The sequence below is a fragment of the Esox lucius genome, chromosome 25 (assembly GCF_011004845.1).
Source record: "Esox lucius isolate fEsoLuc1 chromosome 25, fEsoLuc1.pri, whole genome shotgun sequence".
Classification (NCBI taxonomy): domain Eukaryota; kingdom Metazoa; phylum Chordata; class Actinopteri; order Esociformes; family Esocidae; genus Esox; species Esox lucius.
This window is the reverse complement of record NC_047593.1, coordinates 15,216,012-15,236,868: the sequence shown is the minus strand read 5'-3', so window position 1 is coordinate 15,236,868 and position 20,857 is coordinate 15,216,012. Positions and strand designations below refer to the sequence as shown.

Here is a 20,857-nt window from a genome sequence, read left to right as displayed (position 1 = left end):
GTTTTTGTGTTGACAGCGCTAATTCATTTCTCACCATTAAGTAGGTTTATTATATTCTACATATTATTTCCACAGTCCTGAACGGACAGACAGACAGACGGGCGGTTATATGACTGGCCAGTGTTAACACTAGACCACAGGCTCAACATGACCTTACTAATCCCCCCCCCCCATCATATCTCTGGTCCAAATGCACACGTTTTCTCTCAGTAATGGTTGACTTGTAAAAATGTCAAGGGTTCATTCCCACCTGCTCATCTTCACCCAGATCCATCTCTCCCTTTTTATGGCCAACCTCTTTGCTTTTCTAGACATGGAGCGTATTGGTTTTGTGTGTTTGTGTGAGCACCCACATCAAAGATTCAACCATTCCATTCAGCCATTTTGGAACATCAAAAAGCCCCTTTATTAGTCAACTGTTCTCTCTTCTCAGTTGAAATGCACTACCGGTTGCATCTCCATCTTTCTGCTTTTACATCTGTGTTGGTGAAGCAAACACCACCCTGGGCTTCACAGTCCCATGTAGAACGTGTGGTGGGGTGGGGTGGAGTTTTGTTAACGTGCCACTCGTGTATTTATGCTTCTCGCATTCCACAAGGAGCTTCAGTTTAAACACAGTAAATTGTATGTGACTGTTGGGCGGCGTTTGCATGGAGAAATGTTGATAATTGGTTGAAATGTTGGTCAGGCGTGGCGTGCTGGTATCTGTCAGGGGAGCCTGCGTTGGCCCAACACCTGTTCATCTGGACTCAGAGCCCAGGAGAGAGAGGGGAAAGGCGAGGCAGATTTGAAGAAAGAGAGAGTAAAGGCGAGAGAGAGAGAGATTAGGACAGAAAGGGAAAATAGAAAGGTAAGAATGTTCTAGAACTTAACGGGCCTGTTTGTTCCCAGGATACACATTAAGGCTAGTCCTGGACTCCAAATGACTTTTAATATGGATCTAATAATTCTGGATTAGGCTTAATCTGTGCCCAGGAAAGTAGCCCATTGTATGGTAATGTCTAACCCATTACGAAGCACATGATTAATACACACAGGTAGCACATAATGGCAGATAACTACATCGGCAAGAAAATGCAACATTCATAAAAATTACTGCCTTGGATTTATCTCTTAGCGATTTTCTCTCTCTCATATGAACGTCCAACTAAGCGATATTGGCTAATCTGGATTAAGTCGTCCCAGACATGACGATGCTCCTTGTTCTTGGCCAAAGGAATCCTCTGGCTCTTGCTGGGCGATGCACTCGTCATCACTCTCTCAGTCCCAACAGAAAACTGGGAACCCCTCGTAGACGCCATGGTCGGCATGTTTCACGCGCTCCCTCAAATCAATGGTGCTGCCGCGGTAACATGTGAACTTCCATGGTAACACGTGAACTTCCATGGTAACACGTGAACTTCCATGGTAACACGTGAACTTCCATGGTAACACGTGAACTTCCATGGTAACACGTGATCTTCCATGGTAACACGTGAACTTCCATGGTCGACGGGAATGTGGTTTGTAGCTGCAGCAACAGTCTAATGTCCTGGTCGAAAGAGTTAGAACTATTGAAGTGATGTGAAAATAAATGGAGATTACTTAGCTAATTAATGTCTCTTCCATCGCTCCCCCTCTCTTCTCCCCCCTCCCCTCTCTTCTCCCCCCTGCCTCTCTCTCCTTTCTCCGTCCATCTTCCCATCTCTAGCCAACAACGTGGGGATGCACCGCCGTCAGATTACAGACCTGCTGGACCAGAGCATTCAGATTCACGCTCAGTGCTTCGTGGTCACCGCGGACAATCGCTTCATCCTGCTCTGCGGCTTCTGGGACAAGAGCTTCCGCGTCTACTCCACGGACTCCGGTATGGTCATCAGAAGTCTGCTCCACCACGGTCAGAGTTGTGCGTGGGTTGACAGACCCAGGGAAACTCTGAATGCAGAGAGACTTGAGTCCTATTCATTACACAGACACACGTGAAGCCCTTATTCCAGACCCATCTGATGTATTCAGCTAGAAAATGTTTGGGACTCCCTCCACCAGAGGGCACTGTGAGCTCTGCCAGCTCACGAACAGCGCTAACAGTAAAGCTGCGTGTCCTCTGGCGATTCAGACACTCCTTATTCTAGTGTCTTCAGTGTTCTCTTCACCATTTCCTTCACAGCTCCAAATCATCGACCCTTCCACAAGACCTCTAATCCATCAGGTACAGCCTATATAGCAGATATAGATATAGTCCCATTAGAACCATGTAACTGTACTGACCCAGGTACAGCCTTTATAACAGATATAGTCCCATTAGAACCACGTAACTGTACTGACCCAGGTACAGCTTTTATAACAGATATAGATATAGTCCCATTAGAACCACGTAACTGTACTGACCCAGGTACAGCTTTTATAACAGATATAGTCCCATTAGAACCACATAACTTTACTGACCCAGGTACAGCTTTTATAGCAGGTCTTTGCTGCAGCTCTCTCCGGCAGGCCATGTCCTCCTCTACTCCACCCCAGGCTGCTGCTGAACTCCTCCCAGATAAGCCCAGTCGGGTCAGGGGTCCCTGATGAGTCTGCCTGCCTCTAGCGGTAAACATCCCCGGCTATGGCGACACTCAGCTCCAACCCCATTTAAACTCACTCTAGAGATCTACATAAAGCCTGTGATTCAATTTTCAAAAGGGCACAGTTTCTCCATCTCTTCATCTTCTTTAAAGGGGGGGTGGGGGGGGCGGGTGGCGGTGGAAAGAGGCAGCCCTTTGTGTGTCTGTCGCGGAGGTGTGCGAGCGGAACGCGAACGCGGTTTTAATCCTCGGCGTGTTCAACAGCCGCCACCTCGGGCCGACCTGCAGGCCTCCAGGTTAAAGGGAAAAAAGGACGAATTACAACACTTGATTGGGACACGGCGACTCTCTTTCATCCGCCCTGCCCATTGTCCCCTGCTGATTGAACCGAGTCTAGGATGGAATTGGATGTGTGTGTCTGCGTACCGGGGGTGGGGGGGGGTCGTAGGGGGGTCAGAGGTGGTCCTGAAACTGAACAAACATAAAACGTACGCGTAGGGGTTTTAAACCTGGGTTACAGCAGCGGGCTGTAGAAACGTACAGTATGAATTCGCCATTGTTTCACGTTTTTTCTATGTTCAGAAATGTCTGGCTTTTCTAATATTACCAGGCGACGTGGGTCCTGGTTAGAAGCATGTATTTATACACCTGTGTGGACATGAATGTGGGTCAAACAGAGACCCAAGCCACAACCACAACCCGTGGGCGACGAGTCCGTTTCTCCAGGCCGTGGATCATTCCCGCTTCCATGTTTACCTGTAAACGTTTTGCGAATGTTTAAAGACGTCTAGTGGAGGCAGGAATCCAAATCCTGGCTTCACTCATGCTGCTAATTACGTGCCCTGTGTCAACTCTGAAACAGCTTTCATGAGTAGTCCACTATGCCGTAACGTGTCTTAGTAGACTAAGCAACCATTCCTTAACCCAGGACACAGCAAACGGGTGACTCTCCAGGACGATGGAGGAGGAGCCCAGATAGTCACCCGCTGAAGTGTCCTGGGGTTCGGGGTGTCCTGTGATATGATTTGCCGCCTCGTCCTGTTTGTTCCAGGGAAGCTGACCCAGATAGTTTTTGGTCACCGGGACGTGGTCACGTGTCTGGCCCGGTCTGAGTCGTACATCGGAGGGGACTGCTACGTTCTGTCCGGGTCCAGGGATGCCACGCTGCTCCTCTGGTACTGGAACGGGAAACACAGCAGTATCGGAGAAAACCCAGGAAGTGAGTATACCCCGAATGCTGAAAATGCCCCCCTCACCCCAGAGGTACCCCCCCCCCAAGCCTGGAGCCCCTAGTCACCCTGAGGTATGCCTCCAGGCCTAGAGCCCCCAGTCACAGGCAGGAACCTGGAGGGCAGTATAGACAAAATCACACGTCCCAGAAGTGTTGGTCACGTTCTCAGTAGAGGTAAAGTGGGAGGATTCTGGGATTCCACTAGTACGCAGGGTCTTGTGGTTTTAGCCCTTGTCGCTTTGAGGTGTTCCCTCAACCACCGACCCATTCTGTAACCCCCCCCCCCACACACACACACACGCCCCTGCACTCTCTCCCAGAGCCCTCTACCACTCAGTGACAAGCCTGACTGTGATTTACGGCCCCCGTCTGTAAAGTAACAACTAGTTTCATCTGACCACACCAGGCCTCCAACACACAGATTGGATTTCAGAACACACTGACTGTTGGCCAAGAAATGGGCTCTCGCTAATGTGTGTGTGTGTGTGTGAGAGTGAAAGTGAGGGACCAAGGACCACTTAGAGACAGTAAATGTGATGTGGGGGTTACCGGGCACATGAAAGCCAACCACCATCCATCAGAAGTGGGGTCAGAGCGGTCAATAAAAGTGAAAAACGCTGGCGTAGTGGGCTGCCCTTACACTCACCATAACATATGACCTGGTCCGTGATCAAAGGCCCAGACACACGCAGAGCCGGGACGGGAGAGCCGCCCCTTTCGTGGTGCTAATTTGGCCGGCTTAGATGCCACTACACGCTGGTAAATTCCCCGCTACAAATGGACCAGTATTTATGACAAATTGTGATTGGGTTAATAAGAGCCCGTCGGTCGTTGATTTGTTGATGCGGGAGACTGAACACGAGTTCATCTGGTGTTTTGGAATCTTTCCCCCGCCAGAAGTGGAATTTTGAGGCATTTAATGAAATAAAATAAATATATATAATTGTATGGAATCTGGGCATTTAGCTGAAATTTCAATTTGGCTGCTAATTTTTTGCTTCAGCAGTTTTTTTATTTATTTTCAAACTGTACTTCACTTTACCTATTGTCTGCATATTCAGTTTGTAAATTAAAGTTGTAATTCATTATGATTGTATATTACCCCAAAGTACTATATTATTATATTATTACTGATTGTACATTATCTCAAAGTACACTCGGTAGATATGTGATGAACTGCATTTCAAGTGCCCGTGTTGTCTTGGTAATTTTATTTTTAAACAATCTCTGTATGACTTACTGTGTTTGTATATGTAATGAATACAACCCCACAATATTATGCATAATATAATAATATATTTTCCTGAGGCCCTTTTTGTCCCGTGATATTTTCAGTCTGCTTATGTGAGTTGTAGGAAACACTGGAAGATATGTACCCGTCACATCTTTTGGGATCGGTTCAGAGAATGGTTTTCTCGACTGGTGGGTTTTTATTCAAAAAACAGCAGCAGTCCAGTCTTAATGTAATCCAGAAATACTGGTTATGTTGTGTAAAAAATGGGTCGGAACGTACGCTTTTCTCAAATGTGTAGAAAATCTTTCTTCACAAAACAGCTGAGCCTGAAAACATTCTTTATTAGGGATATAAGCAATATGAAATATAAGCCATATGAAATATGATTTCAAATGAAAACAGTGGAACATTGTTCCCTTGTGTGATGTGTTATGCTACATTCACTGTCAATATAGCATTTCGGTTTTTCAGATAGAATTTCAGCACAACTACATTTGCTCAGTGTCAATTGGTGGCGACTGACACGACCTGCTTCAATTTGGGTCCTTAGTCAACCTAGTGAGAACCCCTAGTCTAAAGCCAGTGTACCCCCCCAACCAGGCCAATTGTCTTTGGTCAGTCACAATAGGATCACACTTATGACATTGTAAATTGTGTCAAGATGATGATCACATTTCACATGACTTTTTGGTTGGCAGGGTTGATTGACGGGGGGTAGTTGTGAGGGGGCGGGGGGGGCTCATTCCCAGGGCCTGTCTGTATGTGGTTGGACTGTGTCTTAGTGTGCACTACGAGTGCCGGTCTGTCTGTGTGTGTGAGATCTTCTGCTTTATCCAGCAGCGGTGTGCAGAGGTGTGTGTGTTGTAACGCCAGCCCTTCAGCACTACAATGTGATGCTCCATTGCTCTAGACTGCGGCAGCAGGATCAGCTTGCTATAGGGCAAACACACAAGCGTAGATTCCTTTATTCTCCCGCCAAACACAATGCTTTCAAGTTCCAAACCCAATCTCTCTCACACACACACACACACGCTAGTTCCTTTTTAGCAGCTGGCTGGCACAGATTAGCCATTCTCTGCATTATCCACGTTGCATGTTTTTTTTCACACGAGTTCCACGCGGGGACACACACATCTGCACAATCAGTGCCTGCTCCCACACTTTTCCTGTGTGTGTGTGTGTTTGACGACGAGTCCTCAGTAGGAGGTGATTCTGCATACTTTACTGACCTCTGGTGGCTCGATGTGAGAACACAGGACGATGGCTGGTCTTACACCCATTTCATTGAATATTTATATAGACACATTTAAGAAGCAACCTCTAGGTAATTCGGTGAACAAGAGGCCTAGTGATGTGATATTAACATGCTAATATTAGATGTTTGTCTTTTATAATGTCAGATAGACAGACACACACACACACACACACACACTTTTTCAGGGTAACAATACCTGTGTCAGTCTACACACAAGCACGTTAGCACTGTTGGTTATACTGGTATTAGATCATAATCAGATGTCCCCCTAATGCAGACCAAATGGTGGTGCGGGTCTCAAAGGTTACACCATACACCAATATATCAGTTTTATTGATCTTCCGCAGGCAAAATGTGACTACACGCTTTAATCCTCGCCGTTGTTGAACATAAGTCTGTGTTTTGGAAGTTTAGGATGTTAGTCAGAAATCTATACGGCAGGAGATCATGACCTGTTGGCCTCGTGTTGCCACAGTCTCAGGCTGAGGGGGGGGCGCATTTAAGAAATCACCGGGGAACCTGGCAGTTCACACACACACACACACACAGACAGACAGTATTCAGAGGGCCTGCCTTGGCCCTTACTAAAGCTGTTAAAATATTTCCCTGAAATAAACTTAAAGGGGCTGTCCGTCAGGGCTGTAACCTTTTTACTTTACAAGCAAGGTCAATGGAGGTACACTGCTGTCTGCCTTTAGTGGTTGTTTCCACCAAGCTGAGGACAGGATGACGGAGTCTGTCTTAGCCTAATCAAAGCATAACACTAGTTTGGTTTTCACTCCCTGAAGTTCAAGAGTCACTCGTGTGTGTGTGGATTGAGTTAAAGTGGGAATCCGCGGTTCAGATGATGACAAACCATGTTTTGAGGCTGTGGAGTGTTCATTTACACTTACTGTGTTTACAAACACTGGAGTAAAACAAGCTGATAGATCCGGGTTCTGATTGGGTGCAGTCGTTAAACTATGGTTATGAGGCATTTACAGTTTCTTTTCTTTGGTCACAAGCCACACCCCCTCATGCTGTGTAGCTTTTGTATTCCACGGGTATGACGCCACGTTTTACAGCTCTAACTGCCATGCTAACCGGTTCATAGTAGCAACAAGACAAGACATTTTAGGGGTTTGTGATACATTGCCAATGTACAAAGGCTTAGTACTGAATCTGGCACTGTGTACACTGTGATGTCTCGTGACTAACAACAGCTGTTAGTTCTGTTGGCCATAAACCTTACCCTCTTGAGCATTATGAAAATAAAAATAAAAAAAATAATAGAAAAATAAAAAACAAGGTTCAACATGTTACAACTCCAATTCAGTTTTAGTCCATTTCAAACACGGGCCAAATTACAATTTCAGATGTTCCCAATTGACTGTAGGTTTTGAACTGAATGAGGTATGTTCCTTAAGGATTATTCCTCAACATGTGCTGTCGGAATCCTCAGGTCTCGGTCAGACCAAATTCTATTAGTTGCTCCCTTGCAAATCCATTTGGTATTCACAGCCAAGTTCAGTCCAGCTTCTTTCCTCTGACTCCTTTCCAGAACTAGGTCTGTCTGTCTGTGTTTGAGGTTGACCCCCTTAAAGAAGACTCAGGGCGCCACGTGAAACGTGCTGTTGAAATGCCCTCTGTCTGATAGTGAACTGCTAATGAACTGCAGTGTGGGACTGTGAGACTTTGGCAGTTTCAGCAGGTTTTTACAGTGACCTCTCTCCAAACATCAAAGGCACTGGGTGTCCATGGGGACCGCCTCTAAACGCCAGTATTAACTGTGCAACTACCAGCCTCCTTTCCAGCAAAACAAAGGGAAAGGGAGGCTGTCGCGCACCTCGCTCGGTTGGTCCTGCTGTGACTTTTCGTCTGCTGTGTCTGTCTCGGAGGCTTCTGGAGTCCGTTCCCTCGGGGAGTGGAGTGTGTTTATAATGAAGAGTGGGTATTGACAGGTGTTAGAGATTACATCACTGAGTCAGTCCTGTCGGGCTGTTGTCTGGCTGGAGTGTGTTTTCTAGGTCTCTCAGGTGACCAGAATAACAATACTTATTCTGGTCACATACAAAATACTCATTTTGTCGGCTACTAGTCTTTTGTTCCATGACGGCTAGCATCAACTCCACCCACAATTCCAAGGACACATTTCCACAGGCACAAAATAAAAGCCTGAGCTAAACCCACTAATGTGGCGCTTGCCTGAAGCACTCTTCCCCCTTTGTTTGTTTTATAGCCAGAGACCCCATTTTCATTGTACCTACCCAATGATTTCTGAAGGACAGCATTCTGGCGGAGGAAAGAATACACCAAAATGCCTTGGTGTTTCTAAGACTGTATAACCATGAACACATTTACTGTGTGGATTTCCTGCCCTCTAGTGGCTATACAAGGAACCTGTCCGTGCCTGCTCTCCCCCGGCTAACGTGTGCCTGTGTTCTGTTTGCAGCCGAGTTTGTGACACCCAGGGCCATTTTGACAGGTCATGACTGTGAGGTCATGTGTGCCAGCGTGTGCGCTGAACTGGGACTGGTCATCAGCGGATGCAGAGGTCAGTGTGTGTGTGTGTGTCTCTTATGTCTCTGTGTGTGTGTGTGTGTATGTGTGTCTCTGAACAGTGAATGCTTTTATGCTCGACAAACTAAAACTGCTTTAGAAAGGTCTGTAGGTTATTTAGGATTGTAATATAAGTCGCCGATATGTGAAACATTCTGAAAACCTTTTGGGTCTATCAGCAAAATTCTAAACTGATTCGTCTCGCACCTTAGCAGGTGTAATCACAGCTTATTTACCACCTCCATGCAATGAAAACGTCAGCAGGAATATCAGCCAGAGCCCAGTTGTTAATGTCTCTGTTTTGTCCTCTGACAGAGGGCCCGTGTCTGATCCATTCCATGAATGGGGACCTGCTGCGGACCCTGGAGGGGCCGGCGGGCTGCGTGCGACCCCGTCTGATCCAGTCCTCGACCGAGGGCCATGCTGTGGTCTACTACGACAAGGGACACTTCTGCTTCTTCTCCGTCAATGGAAAGTTACTGGGACACATGGAGCTGGAGGACAGCATCAAGGTAAAGAAACCCACTGAGCAAGACTGAGCCATTCGGTGCTTCCTGTATTGAGCCTGTCTCACCTAAGCTTCCTACAGGGATGCTTCGTAGTGCAGGCCTTTTTCCTCCAGGGGCTCTGCATGGGGTGCGTGTTGGAGGACGGGGAGAGTGGACCGGTTCTGAGTGGTTCTGATGGTCTCTGTGCTTCATCACACAGGCCCTCTGCTCTATGATTAAAGGCCAGCTCCGCATTCTGACGCCGGCCTGCCTCAGGGCATACATGTCTACAAGCCCTTGATCCACACACACACCTAGCCTAGGAAGTGGCAGGTCAAAGGCTCTTTCCTCACCCCCCCCCCACCCCCTCTCTCTCCCCCCACCCCTCAGTCCAGACAAGGTCCTTTGATCCTGAGCTCCTGCGTTGAGTCGTATCAGGTCTTAGGGCTGGTTGGACATGGCAGGAGGGCGGACACTCTCTCCATCCAGGGCCCATTAACAACCCTCAGGCACCACACGACACATTCCCACGTTTCCTCCCTGACAGCTACGGCGTTACAAAATGGCCGCCGCGGCTCCTTGGCCAGTTTCCCTCACCCCCTGTTTCCTGTGGGCCTGGGAAATGTAACCCGGTCCCTCTCAGGCACACCTGCTTCCCATTTGAGCCGTACTACGCCACCACCCCCCCCCACCCTCCCAGTCACAGGCACAGCCAGGGCACCAGGCTCCGGACTGATTGCTGAACTACACACATACCCTCATGCCATTTGACCCACACGTCTTCAGAATGAATCGGCAAGTCTGGTACTGACTTGAGTGTTGTCATATTGTATCCCACACTGCTTGTGTAGGAAAGGTTAGAAAGAAACCAGGGACGAATGTAGCCAGAACACTGACCTCGTTCCAAACTAAAGATGAGGTTAGTTCGAATGTAGAGAAGATTCTCCATAAAAATTAAAAATAAACGGTCATCATAACGATCAGTTCTTCTAAAGTAATTTTTTTCATTTCATCCACTGCGAGTCACTTTAACAAGTCCATGGTTTAGCCTGGCTTTTCTTAAGAACGTGACGCTGCTTTGGTTTTTATACGAACCATGGAGAGTTTGCACGCCGTCTTATCCAGCATCGTTTTCATGATCATAGCCTGCCCACCCCCCATGTACATAAAGCATTAGCGCTCCCGAGCGGTTTCTCCTCTCCCCTCTGCTATGTGTTGTAAATGTCGGCCCCGTCAGAGAGAATTAGGGGACCCTTAACATCTCAGGTCAGCTCTTTGATAGCAGAGGCCCCTCTCGTCTCAGCAGGAAGCCTGGACGCAGTATTTAATGCACTCCACCAGACACGGGTATCAATCTTGGGCCGGCGCTGTGTCCCACCACGCAGCGTGATTCCTGGGTAAATAAGTGTTTGTCCTGGCCTTAGGTGTCCCCTTACAACATATAATGTCCTGTTTAGTCCTCTAACTGTATTTATGTTTTAAACTGGCTGTGTGTGTGTGTTCAACTTTTGAAGCTTTGTATTGATGACTGATGAGTGGCTGTGTTTCTTTGGAGGTGAAAACGATAAGGACTAGTCTTTTTCCAAGCTGTTTCTCTTACAACAGATTCCTCCAGAGTAGTTGAGGCCCCGCTGAGTGGCTTTCCATCCCAGCCCCGCTAATAGAATTCAGATACTGTAGGTAACTATTCTACCCGTTCTGTTCCCCTGTCAAACTCTAGTGTGGATGTTCCTGCTAGAATTAACAGCACTATAAATCCAGCTTTTACCTTGGCCAGACGACGCGTGTTTCGCACACCGACCATTCTGGTGTTTCCCTCCCTTTCGGAAAATATGGCCGCTGAAAGGGAGAGTGTGGTTTTGCAATGGTTTTCGTCAGCATCTTGGCCTAGCTCCGAAGTCATCCCTCAGACACACGAGTCAGGGCGGCCATCTTGGCTCCTGCGGAGCCGGTGGCCATCTTGTTGTTGAGCCGCCCAGTCACTGAGTGGCTGATTTACTCTGTCTGGGAACAGCCTCCTCCGTGGGCCGGGCTGAGTAATCTACCAGTTCTCCAGCCCCCAACAGGCACACAGTGGGTTATGTACCAGTACAGAGCCCCAGTGTACTCAACAGGCTTCAGTTCATCAGTCGGGCCGGAGAGCTTAGAAGACAGTAACACTGACTGCACAATGTCAATTGTGGAACAATTCCCACCCAAGGAAAATAACTGTCAAGTTAGTGCGTGTTTATGAGCTGAGGTCATGAGTAATAGGCCGTTCCCCAAGTACTGAGACACACACACACACAGTCTTAATTACATGCTTATTTAATGAGTTAATCCTGAATTACGCTTGATGTTAATCTCAGATTATAATTTTTTATCGTCACTGTCGGATTAACTAACAAAATTGCCGTCGGGCTTCACATGGCAAAACAAAAGAAACCGTTACGCAGATTTCTGACACACACCGAACTAATGACAACAGAATGTGCCCGTCCCTCAACACCACCCCCACAAACCCCCACCGTCTACCTCACTCCCAGTCCTCTTGGACAGCGATCTAACAGAGTGCTCTGGAAAGATTGATCCCTCAATCCTGTTGCCTGTCTCTCGGTGTATGCATGTGTCTCCGGGCTTTAGTTCAGACTGCCAGGTCATCTGATACCGTGGCATACTGTAAGCACTAATGCTCATCTTCCCTGCGGTTCATAAGAACAGGGCCAAAGGTTGTGTGTCTGCTACCAATTATCACCTCAACGCCACTGGGGGCAGTAAGGCCAGCTAGAACCGTCCTCTGCTAACAGGGTTAACCTTTCGCCTCGTTTACAATGTGCATTTAGGCAGTGTTTGTTAGAACAAATCATTTACGTTTGTTCCTGTGCTGTTCGTGAACCTCTAATGCTACTTTATCGATATGATTTGGTATCACAAACCAACTGTAAAGAAATGTGACGTTGTTGTTCGCGTTTCCAATACAGTCTTGAACTGTTGCATGACTGACCATACCCTTTGTTTACAACAGCATCTTTATATTTCTAAATTGGCGTCGAGTCTCTATGACAGTAGTATGTTGTTAAACCACTACTTGGCCTCACCAGTGCTACTCATCACTCATGCTTCTTCATCCTCACGGTAGAGTTTGTCACCTTGGGATTGATCTCCCAGTGGCTTCAGTTTCACGCTAAACACTGCGTGCGTAAACGCAGACCTCGGACGTGTTTGTTGTAGCACTGTAGTATGTCCCTCTAGTGTTTTCCGCCCGGGGACACATTAAAATGTAACACAGCCCACCAGGATACAGGATAAACAGGAAGAAATGTCCCCAGTGTGGCTGTGCAGGCTGCAGTGCTTCAGGTGGACTGACCAATGTGCTCTGCTGCTTCCCACAAGGGAGGGACAGCCCGGCCCTGCTTATAAATGGAACGGTGGGGGGGCGGGACAAAATGAGGGGCTTAAAGGTGTTCTTGTCCAACTCGGAAAGCCTTAGTCTGATGGTATTGATTGTTTTAGAAGAGCTCTCGTGGGCTTGTTTCATTGGACAATGTCGGAGCGCTGACAGGATTCCGTGCTGATCGAAGCAGCCACCCTGATGATGCCTTCAGAGATCCCGACCAAATCCCGGCATGTTTTGGCGCCCTCCAGTGGCCACGATGTCATCTCTGTTTAGCACAGTCACTGGTCCCCTCCACCCTTCTGCTTCCTGTTGGGAGTAGAAAACAAATGAAACCATGTGTTCGGTTAGTCACGTGTGTATAATAAAGCCCTGTCGGTTAAAGGTGTGCTGCTTCTCTTTCCCATCAGGCCATGTTGCTGAGTCGTGACGGCCAGTATCTGTTGACCGGGGGTGATGGGGGAGTTCTGTCTGTCTGGCAGGTCCACAACCTCAAGCAGCTGTTCACCTACCCGGGCTGCGACGCGGGGATCCGCTCTATGGCCACGTCCCACGACCAAAGGTAACGCAGTCCAGTCCCACTGTGGACAGCGGCTCATGTTCACACGCAGACAGTTGAACAGGAGAACGTTGTCCTTTTTTCATGTTGAAGTAGGTTTACGTTATACCGTCTAAAGCAGGGGTGTCCAAACTATTCCACGGAGGGCCATGTGTCTGCAGGTTCACTCTCTCCTATTTGATTGACTAATTAGGTTACTAATTGGTTAGTTTCTACCCTCACCTGGTTTCTTAGGTGTGAACTGGGAACCAATTTATAGGGATAACCAAAAACCTGCAGACACACGGCCCTCTGTGGAATGGTTTGGACACCCCTGGTCTAAAGTTAAGATTGAGAAACAAACTGCCAAACACAGCGAGGAATGAACGACTAAGTCGTTTTTTGTGAACAGCATCTACGCTGATCCCTCACTTCCTGTATGTTCTCTGCGGTCGCAGGTGCATCATCACGGGCATGGCCTCCGGAAGCATCGTTCTGTTCTACAACGACTTCAACAGGTGGCACCACGAGTACCAGACCAGATACTGAGCCACGACCAGACGTCCGAAACCGCCGATGCGTCGGAGACGCCTGGTGACCACGTGACTCCACACACCTGTCCCAACACACTACTACTGATCAATGCATATTATTATCTCCTGAATGTATCGAACAGAAAAAGATGAAAGAACTGTCCAATTCTGTTTTCGAAAAAGAAGCAAAATATTTTTAAAAACCAGGGCATTGCTATATTTTGTAGAGTGTATTGAAAATTTCATATAATATAAAACCTAGGGCGGGGGGGGGTTATAAGGTTACAAATCTATTTTTAGCTTGTTAAGAGTCTATTTTCATCTATAGCGCGAGGAAAATAAGGGTATAATGTGGAGTAGCTGGGTAGAAAATTCTATTTGCATCTATTGTCTTAAAAATCCACATATTTGTGTACTTTAGGGGTGAGTGGCTTTTTTCTGTAGGTGTGAAACATGGGAGTGTAATCATTTGGTCGTTTCTCCAATTTGTTCAGTTCTTTTCTTTTTGCTACCTTGTGGCAACGCAGCTAAATGGAATGTAAGTAAAGTTTGTGAGGCATTCGAGCAGTAAGTTTAGTGAGTCCCTGACTTCTAACAATACATTTATGTGAGGGAATATATTCTATTTAATGTTTGTACCGCGCCTCTTGAAGCGGACAGGTCTTGCCTTTCCACGCACGAGTCATGCCTCCCCTGTTCTGACGCTGCAAGACACATCACCGGCTGTCATACCTGTCGGACAAGACAGTCTTAAGGGTAAGCCGTTCATTCCGGTCTGCCACCGGGAGTGACCAGTCCGCTTGTGTCTGAGTGTTGTCGTGGCGATCATTAGCTTTATTATATCTCGTTACCACACAGAGGGGTAACATTTCTGTCAGCAGAAACTGATGTCATGGGTTACACCTGAAGTCGTTTTAAACGTCTTCTTGAACTACTTTCCTTCGAATTGCTAAAACCTTTCCTTTGTGTAGAATACGGAGAGCGGAAAAGAAGGAATTCAGAGGTGCCGATGTGACTGGTTTTTCGACTTGGTGTGGCCTATTTATCACATTGTTAGCGTAGCTCACTCTGCTGAGGGTTTTGTGTTGTACTGGCATGTCAACATCCCAGACCACGCTGAGGTGATCAAGGCCCTCCGTACCCAAAGCATTTCATTATAGCCAAGAGAGGTGTGATCTGGAACAAGGGATCTGTCAGTCTGTCACCGCCAGGTGATCATGTTTAGTCAGTGCTTCACCAAGGCAATCAGGGTGTGCAGTTTTTGAAACGTAATAAAACAAAAACAAAGAAACACGGAGAAGAAATTCTTGCCCAACCTGAAGAACGTTTTGCGTTGGGTCAACCTGCGATTACGACTGCAATGAAATTACAATTACTGTATTTGTTTGTATCGCTCAATATTTTGGTAATCAATTTGGATGAGTGTTTTTGACGTGTGAGTTCTGACAATAAAATGGAATTTTTTAAGTTGACATCTAGTCCTGATTGAAATTCTTATTGGATAACAATGTTCCCAAAATAATGTTATTTTCAAGTGTGTATTTAGCACATACAACTTGGAAAGTGGCCCTCCAAAGGCTAATTACAAGTTGGAAACTGGTTTCAGCCTTGTGCGCCCTGTTTTTCCACATGATAACCTTTATCAGCACTTTTCAACAAGGTCAAATCATGTGAATTTCGCCAACTGGTTACAACTGCTGAATACCACCTTGGTGTAGGGTAACTAATCTACACTAATGTGCTGCTGTAACTTCACAATGTCAAATAGACAGGAATGGTTTTAAAATGCTTGTAACTTTGTGATTCAATTCCTGCCTTCCTTGTTAAAACCCATTTGCTTGCAACGTTCCACAAAACAATGGAAACAGTCAGGACCAAAATGTTCTGATGTTTTTATGAAACATTTATTATTCACAAAAAGTTGCGATTTAAGTGGTCCATCACAAGATGAAGTCAACCTCAAAATTATTGGCACCCTTAATGAACCAAATGGATTATAAAATGAACAACATTGAATACTAACTATATTTTGAAGTTCAATATATTGTACTAAAAGATGCTGTCTGGGATTTGGGTGAATAATTTATTTTTGCCGGACAGTGTAAGCGGAGCCGGCCTAGAAGAGCAAATGTCTCTTAATGACTTAGTGAGTGAGATAGACAACACTTCACTGGCTACACGATTCTCTCGTCTTTTCACTTGAAGAAAAAGTCAGTTATCGTCATCTATATTGATAGTTACTGTATCAATATCATTCACGAATGACTAATAAGCTGTTAAAACAGCCAGTGGCAAAAGCCATACAGTTCATAGATGCTATTTGTGGTAGAGTTAAACTTCATAAGAAATGTTAGTCAGTTTAACACAATGCCTAATGGTGTCTAGTGAACTATTACTGGCTAATATGCTTTTAAAACAGCCAGTGGCAAAAGTCATACAGTTCTTAGATGCTATTTGTGGTGGAGGTAAACAATATGAAACGTTCCTCAGTTTAGCACAATGCTTAATGGTGTCTAGCGACATTCAAAATGCATAGCTCTGTTGTGTAGTGGTTCAAGAGACAGCCTCTTACATGGCCTGCATTCGAATCCAGGGAGGGCAACAACGATTATCGCTTTTTATTGCGGGTCGGCTGAACTAGGCTTGCCTGGTTTCTTGTTAAAACATCCTGATGATGCTTTACAATCCCATCCATATCTCTGCCAGTTTCAGCGCCCTCCAGTGGGGGTTGCAGGTCATGGACATAGTAGGACAATGACAGCTCTGTTGCTGATATTCACCAGTTTACCCATCTCCTATTGGAGTAGAAAAGCAATGAAATTGTGTGTGGCACAGTGAACAAAACAACTGGCCCCCTTAATAACCAAATGGTAAACAGGGAATATTAGCTATTTGTTGGGCTGGATGTGAACCATGTTCTTTACACACTGGACGGTAGTGGTGAGGGTAAAATCAAAGGACCAACCGCTTTCCTGGCGAGGCAGTGAAGTCTCTGGGAGCGGCCTCCTGGGTGGCAGTTTGGGAGGGATGACTACTGCCGGCTGTTACATCAGCGGCATAGCCACCCTCATCCAGGACATCAACCTCCTCAACCGGCTCCCAAATCTTTTGGGGAGGTGCAGGCTGGAGGGCAGCATGTTCTCTTTCAGTTTCCGTTCCGGCTTTTCTACTCAGCAGCTCCTTTATGCCTCCTTGTACGAGGACCAGATGTAAGACTGCAGTGTTGGACCGGCTAAAGAGAGACAGAGGGGCTTTCCAAACAGAAAAAAACAACAACAAAGTGCCAAAGGAAAGAAAAACATTTCCAGGAACAATTTAATTTGAATACTTTTATTGCGTTTGAATTCTGACATGATCCTAATACAAAATGATAAAGCTTTAACAGTAGTCACACAGTAGTTAAATGGCTGCACAAACTAAAACTGCCAAACAAAGCTGACATGTCTTTCCTGTTTGAAATGTGTCCAGAATAAAACTGCAGTTAAGATGCATTATGACTAGTGTACTTCAACTAAGTTTACATAACAGAGAATCGAGGAGCTACTCTACATACAGTACCAGCTTGACTTACTATGTGGTCTATTTTGTGGGGGAAGGCAGAGGGCAGAGCACGGCGTGCAACAGTAAAGGCCCTGGGAGTTGTAGGGCCGGTTTCGCAGACACTGAATAAGCTTATTCCTGGAGTAAATAAATCCAGATTTACCAGTGAACTTGATTTCTCAGTCCAGGTTGAGGCTTAATCGGTGTCTGTGAAACCCGTATTGTTTTGAAGGATCTGAGCCATTATTCAAAAATGGCGTTAAACTCCACCATTGGCAGCAGGCTGTAAAGATATGAAGGCGTCCTATTGACTACATGGAGCCCTGCTCAGAACTATTTAGGCCATTGGTTCTCAATCAGGTTTGAGGCCAGAAACCACTTTTGTTTTGAGTTTTACTATGACTTTGGCAGTGCATGAACAAACAAATCAAATGTGGGGCCCTGGAAAGGCATATTTAGAATGCCCATGTTTTTTGGGCAAATAAAAGGTTGCCGTTTTTTAAGCTACAATCCTGAAAATTTCTGAAACCCGCACTTAAATGACAACTGTTTCTTGATGTCTGTTGTGTACTTTGTATACCAATATCTATTGCATGGCTTGGTATTACACCCTCTAAAGTTATTCCAGTCACCTACTGGCCAGAATTTGTTCAGTTTGTTGTTGTGCACATTTACATATATACAATAACAAATTGAACAAGGTGTATGCATGTCTGGCTGTGGACCCGAGTTTGAGAACCATTGACTATGCGATTTGGACTGTCACCATGGACTTTAAAACAAGTGCATTACAGACATATTACAACAACAAAGTAGAATAGCCTCACATTATTAATGGGTAAATCTGTACAAATAAATTAGTAAATTATGGGATCAAGTGTGTTTTTAGACAAGCTTGTTTCATAAAAGGCATTTCAAACAACTGGATCATGTTCCTTGGGACCAAAAAAAAACATCCAAAGGTTTCGCTACATAGGGGGAAAATTAGTGTTTCTTACTATACTTGTTTCGTCTTTGTTCTATTTCTGTTTTCATTTTGTTCCTAATGAACATGATCCTGACCTGTCTGCTAATTCACAGGCCCATCTCTCCTAATCGACACACATTCATTTATTCTGTTGCGTCTCTCGTTTGGTGTTCAGCAGTAAAACCACAGCAGACCAATGATAAGCAAGCAGGCTTACAGGCAGGTGAGGAAAACACAATCAAACCTTCAAGTTTCAACTGGATGCCTAGTTTTCATTATACAACAATATATACACCTTCAGTAGTTCAACTTACAACCTACTGCGAGCATGAAAAAGACTACACTCATGATCCGTGTAGGCGGGGAACATCCCAGAAAATAATAAATAACAGTCAATTAACACGACAAAGTCATTCTCAAATCAAATTCTCTTGCAGAGCCAGGCACCTCAGTCTTCTCTGTATTTCTCATGTACAAACACACATACCGTATCTACAATCAACCGAAATGTACAGAACACCTCACCCTCTGACTGGGGATGTGATGGGTCTCCACAGACACTGCACTGTAGGTCGCGGCAGCCATTTTGCTAGTATTTTAGCCATTTGTTGCTTGGGAGCCGGGAGGGGGGGGGGGGGCAGTAGTTACTACAGGATTTCAGCTGATACTGTTACTGAGGATGGAGGTGGAACGTCTGTCTGTATAAGCCCCCCGCATGCGACCTAAAGGCCTGGGGATGAGGGTGTCCAGTTGGACCAGGGCTCCAAAACCGGTCTGTCCATCCTGCGTCCTCACAGCTCTCTGGCAATGGCGGCGGCAGCGGCCTCGACGTCCACACCCGCCAGGGACGGGGGGAGTGAGGGTGGGCCTGGGGACGAGCAGCCCACAGGGGACGGAGGGGTGGGGATGGCAGTGGGAGAGGGGGGGTCAGAGGGAGGGGGGCAGGTGAAGAGTGAGGGAGGAGAGACGGGGGCGGGTGGTTGGGCTGCGTTGGGTGAGGGGGGAGAGGGGGGAGAGACGGGGGCAAATGGTTGGAGTTCAGTGGGTGAGTGGGGAGAGACTGGGGCGGGAGGAGGGGCGGATGGTTGGAGTTCGGTGGGTGAGTGGGGAGAGACGGGGTCGGGAGGAGGGGCGGATGGTTGGAGTTCGGTGGGAGAGTGGGGAGAGACGGGGGCGGATGGTTGGAGTTCGGTGGGTGAGTGGGGAGAGACGGGGTCGGGAGGAGGGGCGGATGGTTGGAGTTCGGTGGGTGAGTGGGGAGAGACGGGGGCGGGAGGAGGGGCGGATGGTTGGAGTTCGGTGGGTGAGGAAGGAGAGGGAGGGATAACAGGTTTGGTAGGGGAGGAGGGAGAGGGGGAGTTGTTCGGCCTGGAAGGAGAGGTAGGATACGCAGCGATATTGGGCTTGGTAGGTGAGGAGGGAGAAGTGCCGTTGAGTCTAGCATCTGAGGGAGATTGAGAGAGATTGAGATCGGTAGGTTTCTGTTTGTCGGGGGAGGCGGGGACAGAGGGTGTGGTAACCGGTTTGGTGGGCGAGGTGGGGGTGGCGGGTTCCTCCTCCGTTGGGGCAGGCTTGGTGGTGGGTGAGACTGGTTTGACTCCTTTCTTCCCAGGGGGCGGCGGCGGGGGCTCTGTGGGCCTCTGGCTACGCCGAGGCAGCTGGATCCTCTTCTTATCTAGAGCCGTGTTCTGGTAGAGGTCAGGGGTCAGGGACAGAGACAAAGTGAGACCAACCGCTCAACGTGCGGTGCCCGTGCGATACAATACGTCCAAACAAGGAGAAACACGGAGAGCTGGGTCAATCTACGATGGGAAAGACAACCTCTCACAAGGCAGTGGAAACGTCGTCGGCACCTGACCTCTGACAAATGAATGCCCATGGAGTGACATCACCATTCGCAAGAGGACACAGTTACAACGGTTGGCCCGTGGACCCGGCCCTGGCTCTGTGACGGTTGTACAGCGACGGGGCCTTAAGACCGGTAGGCGGACCCACCGGGTCACGACCCCAACGCTCAACATGCAGACTAAGGGAAAATGAGAACACGCCCTGGAGGGACTTTGCCTCGTCACAAACCAATCGCAGATCCTAAAGATTATTTTTTTTCCCTCAGACGCATATCTGCAAATGCAGCGGACTGATAATTCCCTCGGGTGAAAGAGCGTCTCTTCAGAACTGGCTACCCTGGGAGGTTTTCTCATTGTCCCTTAGCAGGAGGAATCTGTGAAGAAGCAGTAAGGAAGCTCTGTGTTGATGTTAGTACATACCGTGGCCTTGCAGCTAATTCGGAGGATGGCAATGTGGGAGGGAGGGAGGCCGGGGCGGGGGAGAAGCAGAGGGACAGAGACGAGGCTTACTCACAGCTCGACAACATAAGAGGAGAGAGACAAGAAAAAGCAAGGCAGTTTGGTCCCTAGCTCGTAGCGCGCGGTAGCCTTCCCCTCGGCCCTTAGTGGCCAAGTGATCGGTTTGTTTCATTGGTTGGCCAGAGAGTCTGAGGTCTGAGCTGGTCAAGAATGAAACAAAGCAGTGTCCTGGCTCTCCAGGTAACAGATCTTATTAACGCCTAGCTGTGCTATGGCAGTAATCTCCCAGGAGGCTGGTAAGCCGTAAT

General features: G+C 47.2%; 2 protein-coding genes across 12 annotated transcripts in view; one reads left to right on the top strand and one right to left on the bottom strand.

Annotated features, from left to right (window-relative positions):
* lrba (LPS responsive beige-like anchor protein) overlaps positions 1-15,208 on the top strand; it is a 218,787-nt gene extending 203,579 nt beyond the window's left edge. For 4 of the 8 annotated variants that reach the window (XM_034291050.1, XM_034291048.1, XM_034291051.1 and 1 more), the window contains 7 exons: positions 1,691-1,846; positions 2,147-2,188; positions 3,598-3,765; positions 8,698-8,799; positions 9,120-9,316; positions 13,076-13,227; positions 13,662-15,208. In XM_034291050.1, the coding sequence (XP_034146941.1) occupies positions 1,691-1,846; positions 2,147-2,188; positions 3,598-3,765; positions 8,698-8,799; positions 9,120-9,316; positions 13,076-13,227; positions 13,662-13,752 (908 nt within the window). In that variant the 3' untranslated portion in view covers positions 13,753-15,208. The remainder of the gene's footprint in view (positions 1-1,690; positions 1,847-2,146; positions 2,189-3,597; positions 3,766-8,697; positions 8,800-9,119; positions 9,317-13,075; positions 13,228-13,661) is intronic. The other 4 variants (XM_034291054.1, XM_034291052.1, XM_034291055.1 and 1 more) reach the window with 1 other exon arrangement.
* Positions 11,812-20,857, bottom strand: part of dclk2a (doublecortin-like kinase 2a) — a 46,060-nt gene continuing 37,014 nt past the window's right edge. For 2 of the 4 annotated variants that reach the window (XM_034291057.1, XM_034291056.1), the window contains one exon: positions 17,051-19,931. In XM_034291057.1, the coding sequence (XP_034146948.1) occupies positions 19,035-19,931 (897 nt within the window). In that variant the 3' untranslated portion in view covers positions 17,051-19,034. Of the gene's footprint in view, positions 12,975-16,701; positions 16,969-17,050; positions 19,932-20,510; positions 20,524-20,857 lie in introns of those variants that run through there. The other 2 variants (XR_004575485.1, XM_034291058.1) reach the window with 2 other exon arrangements.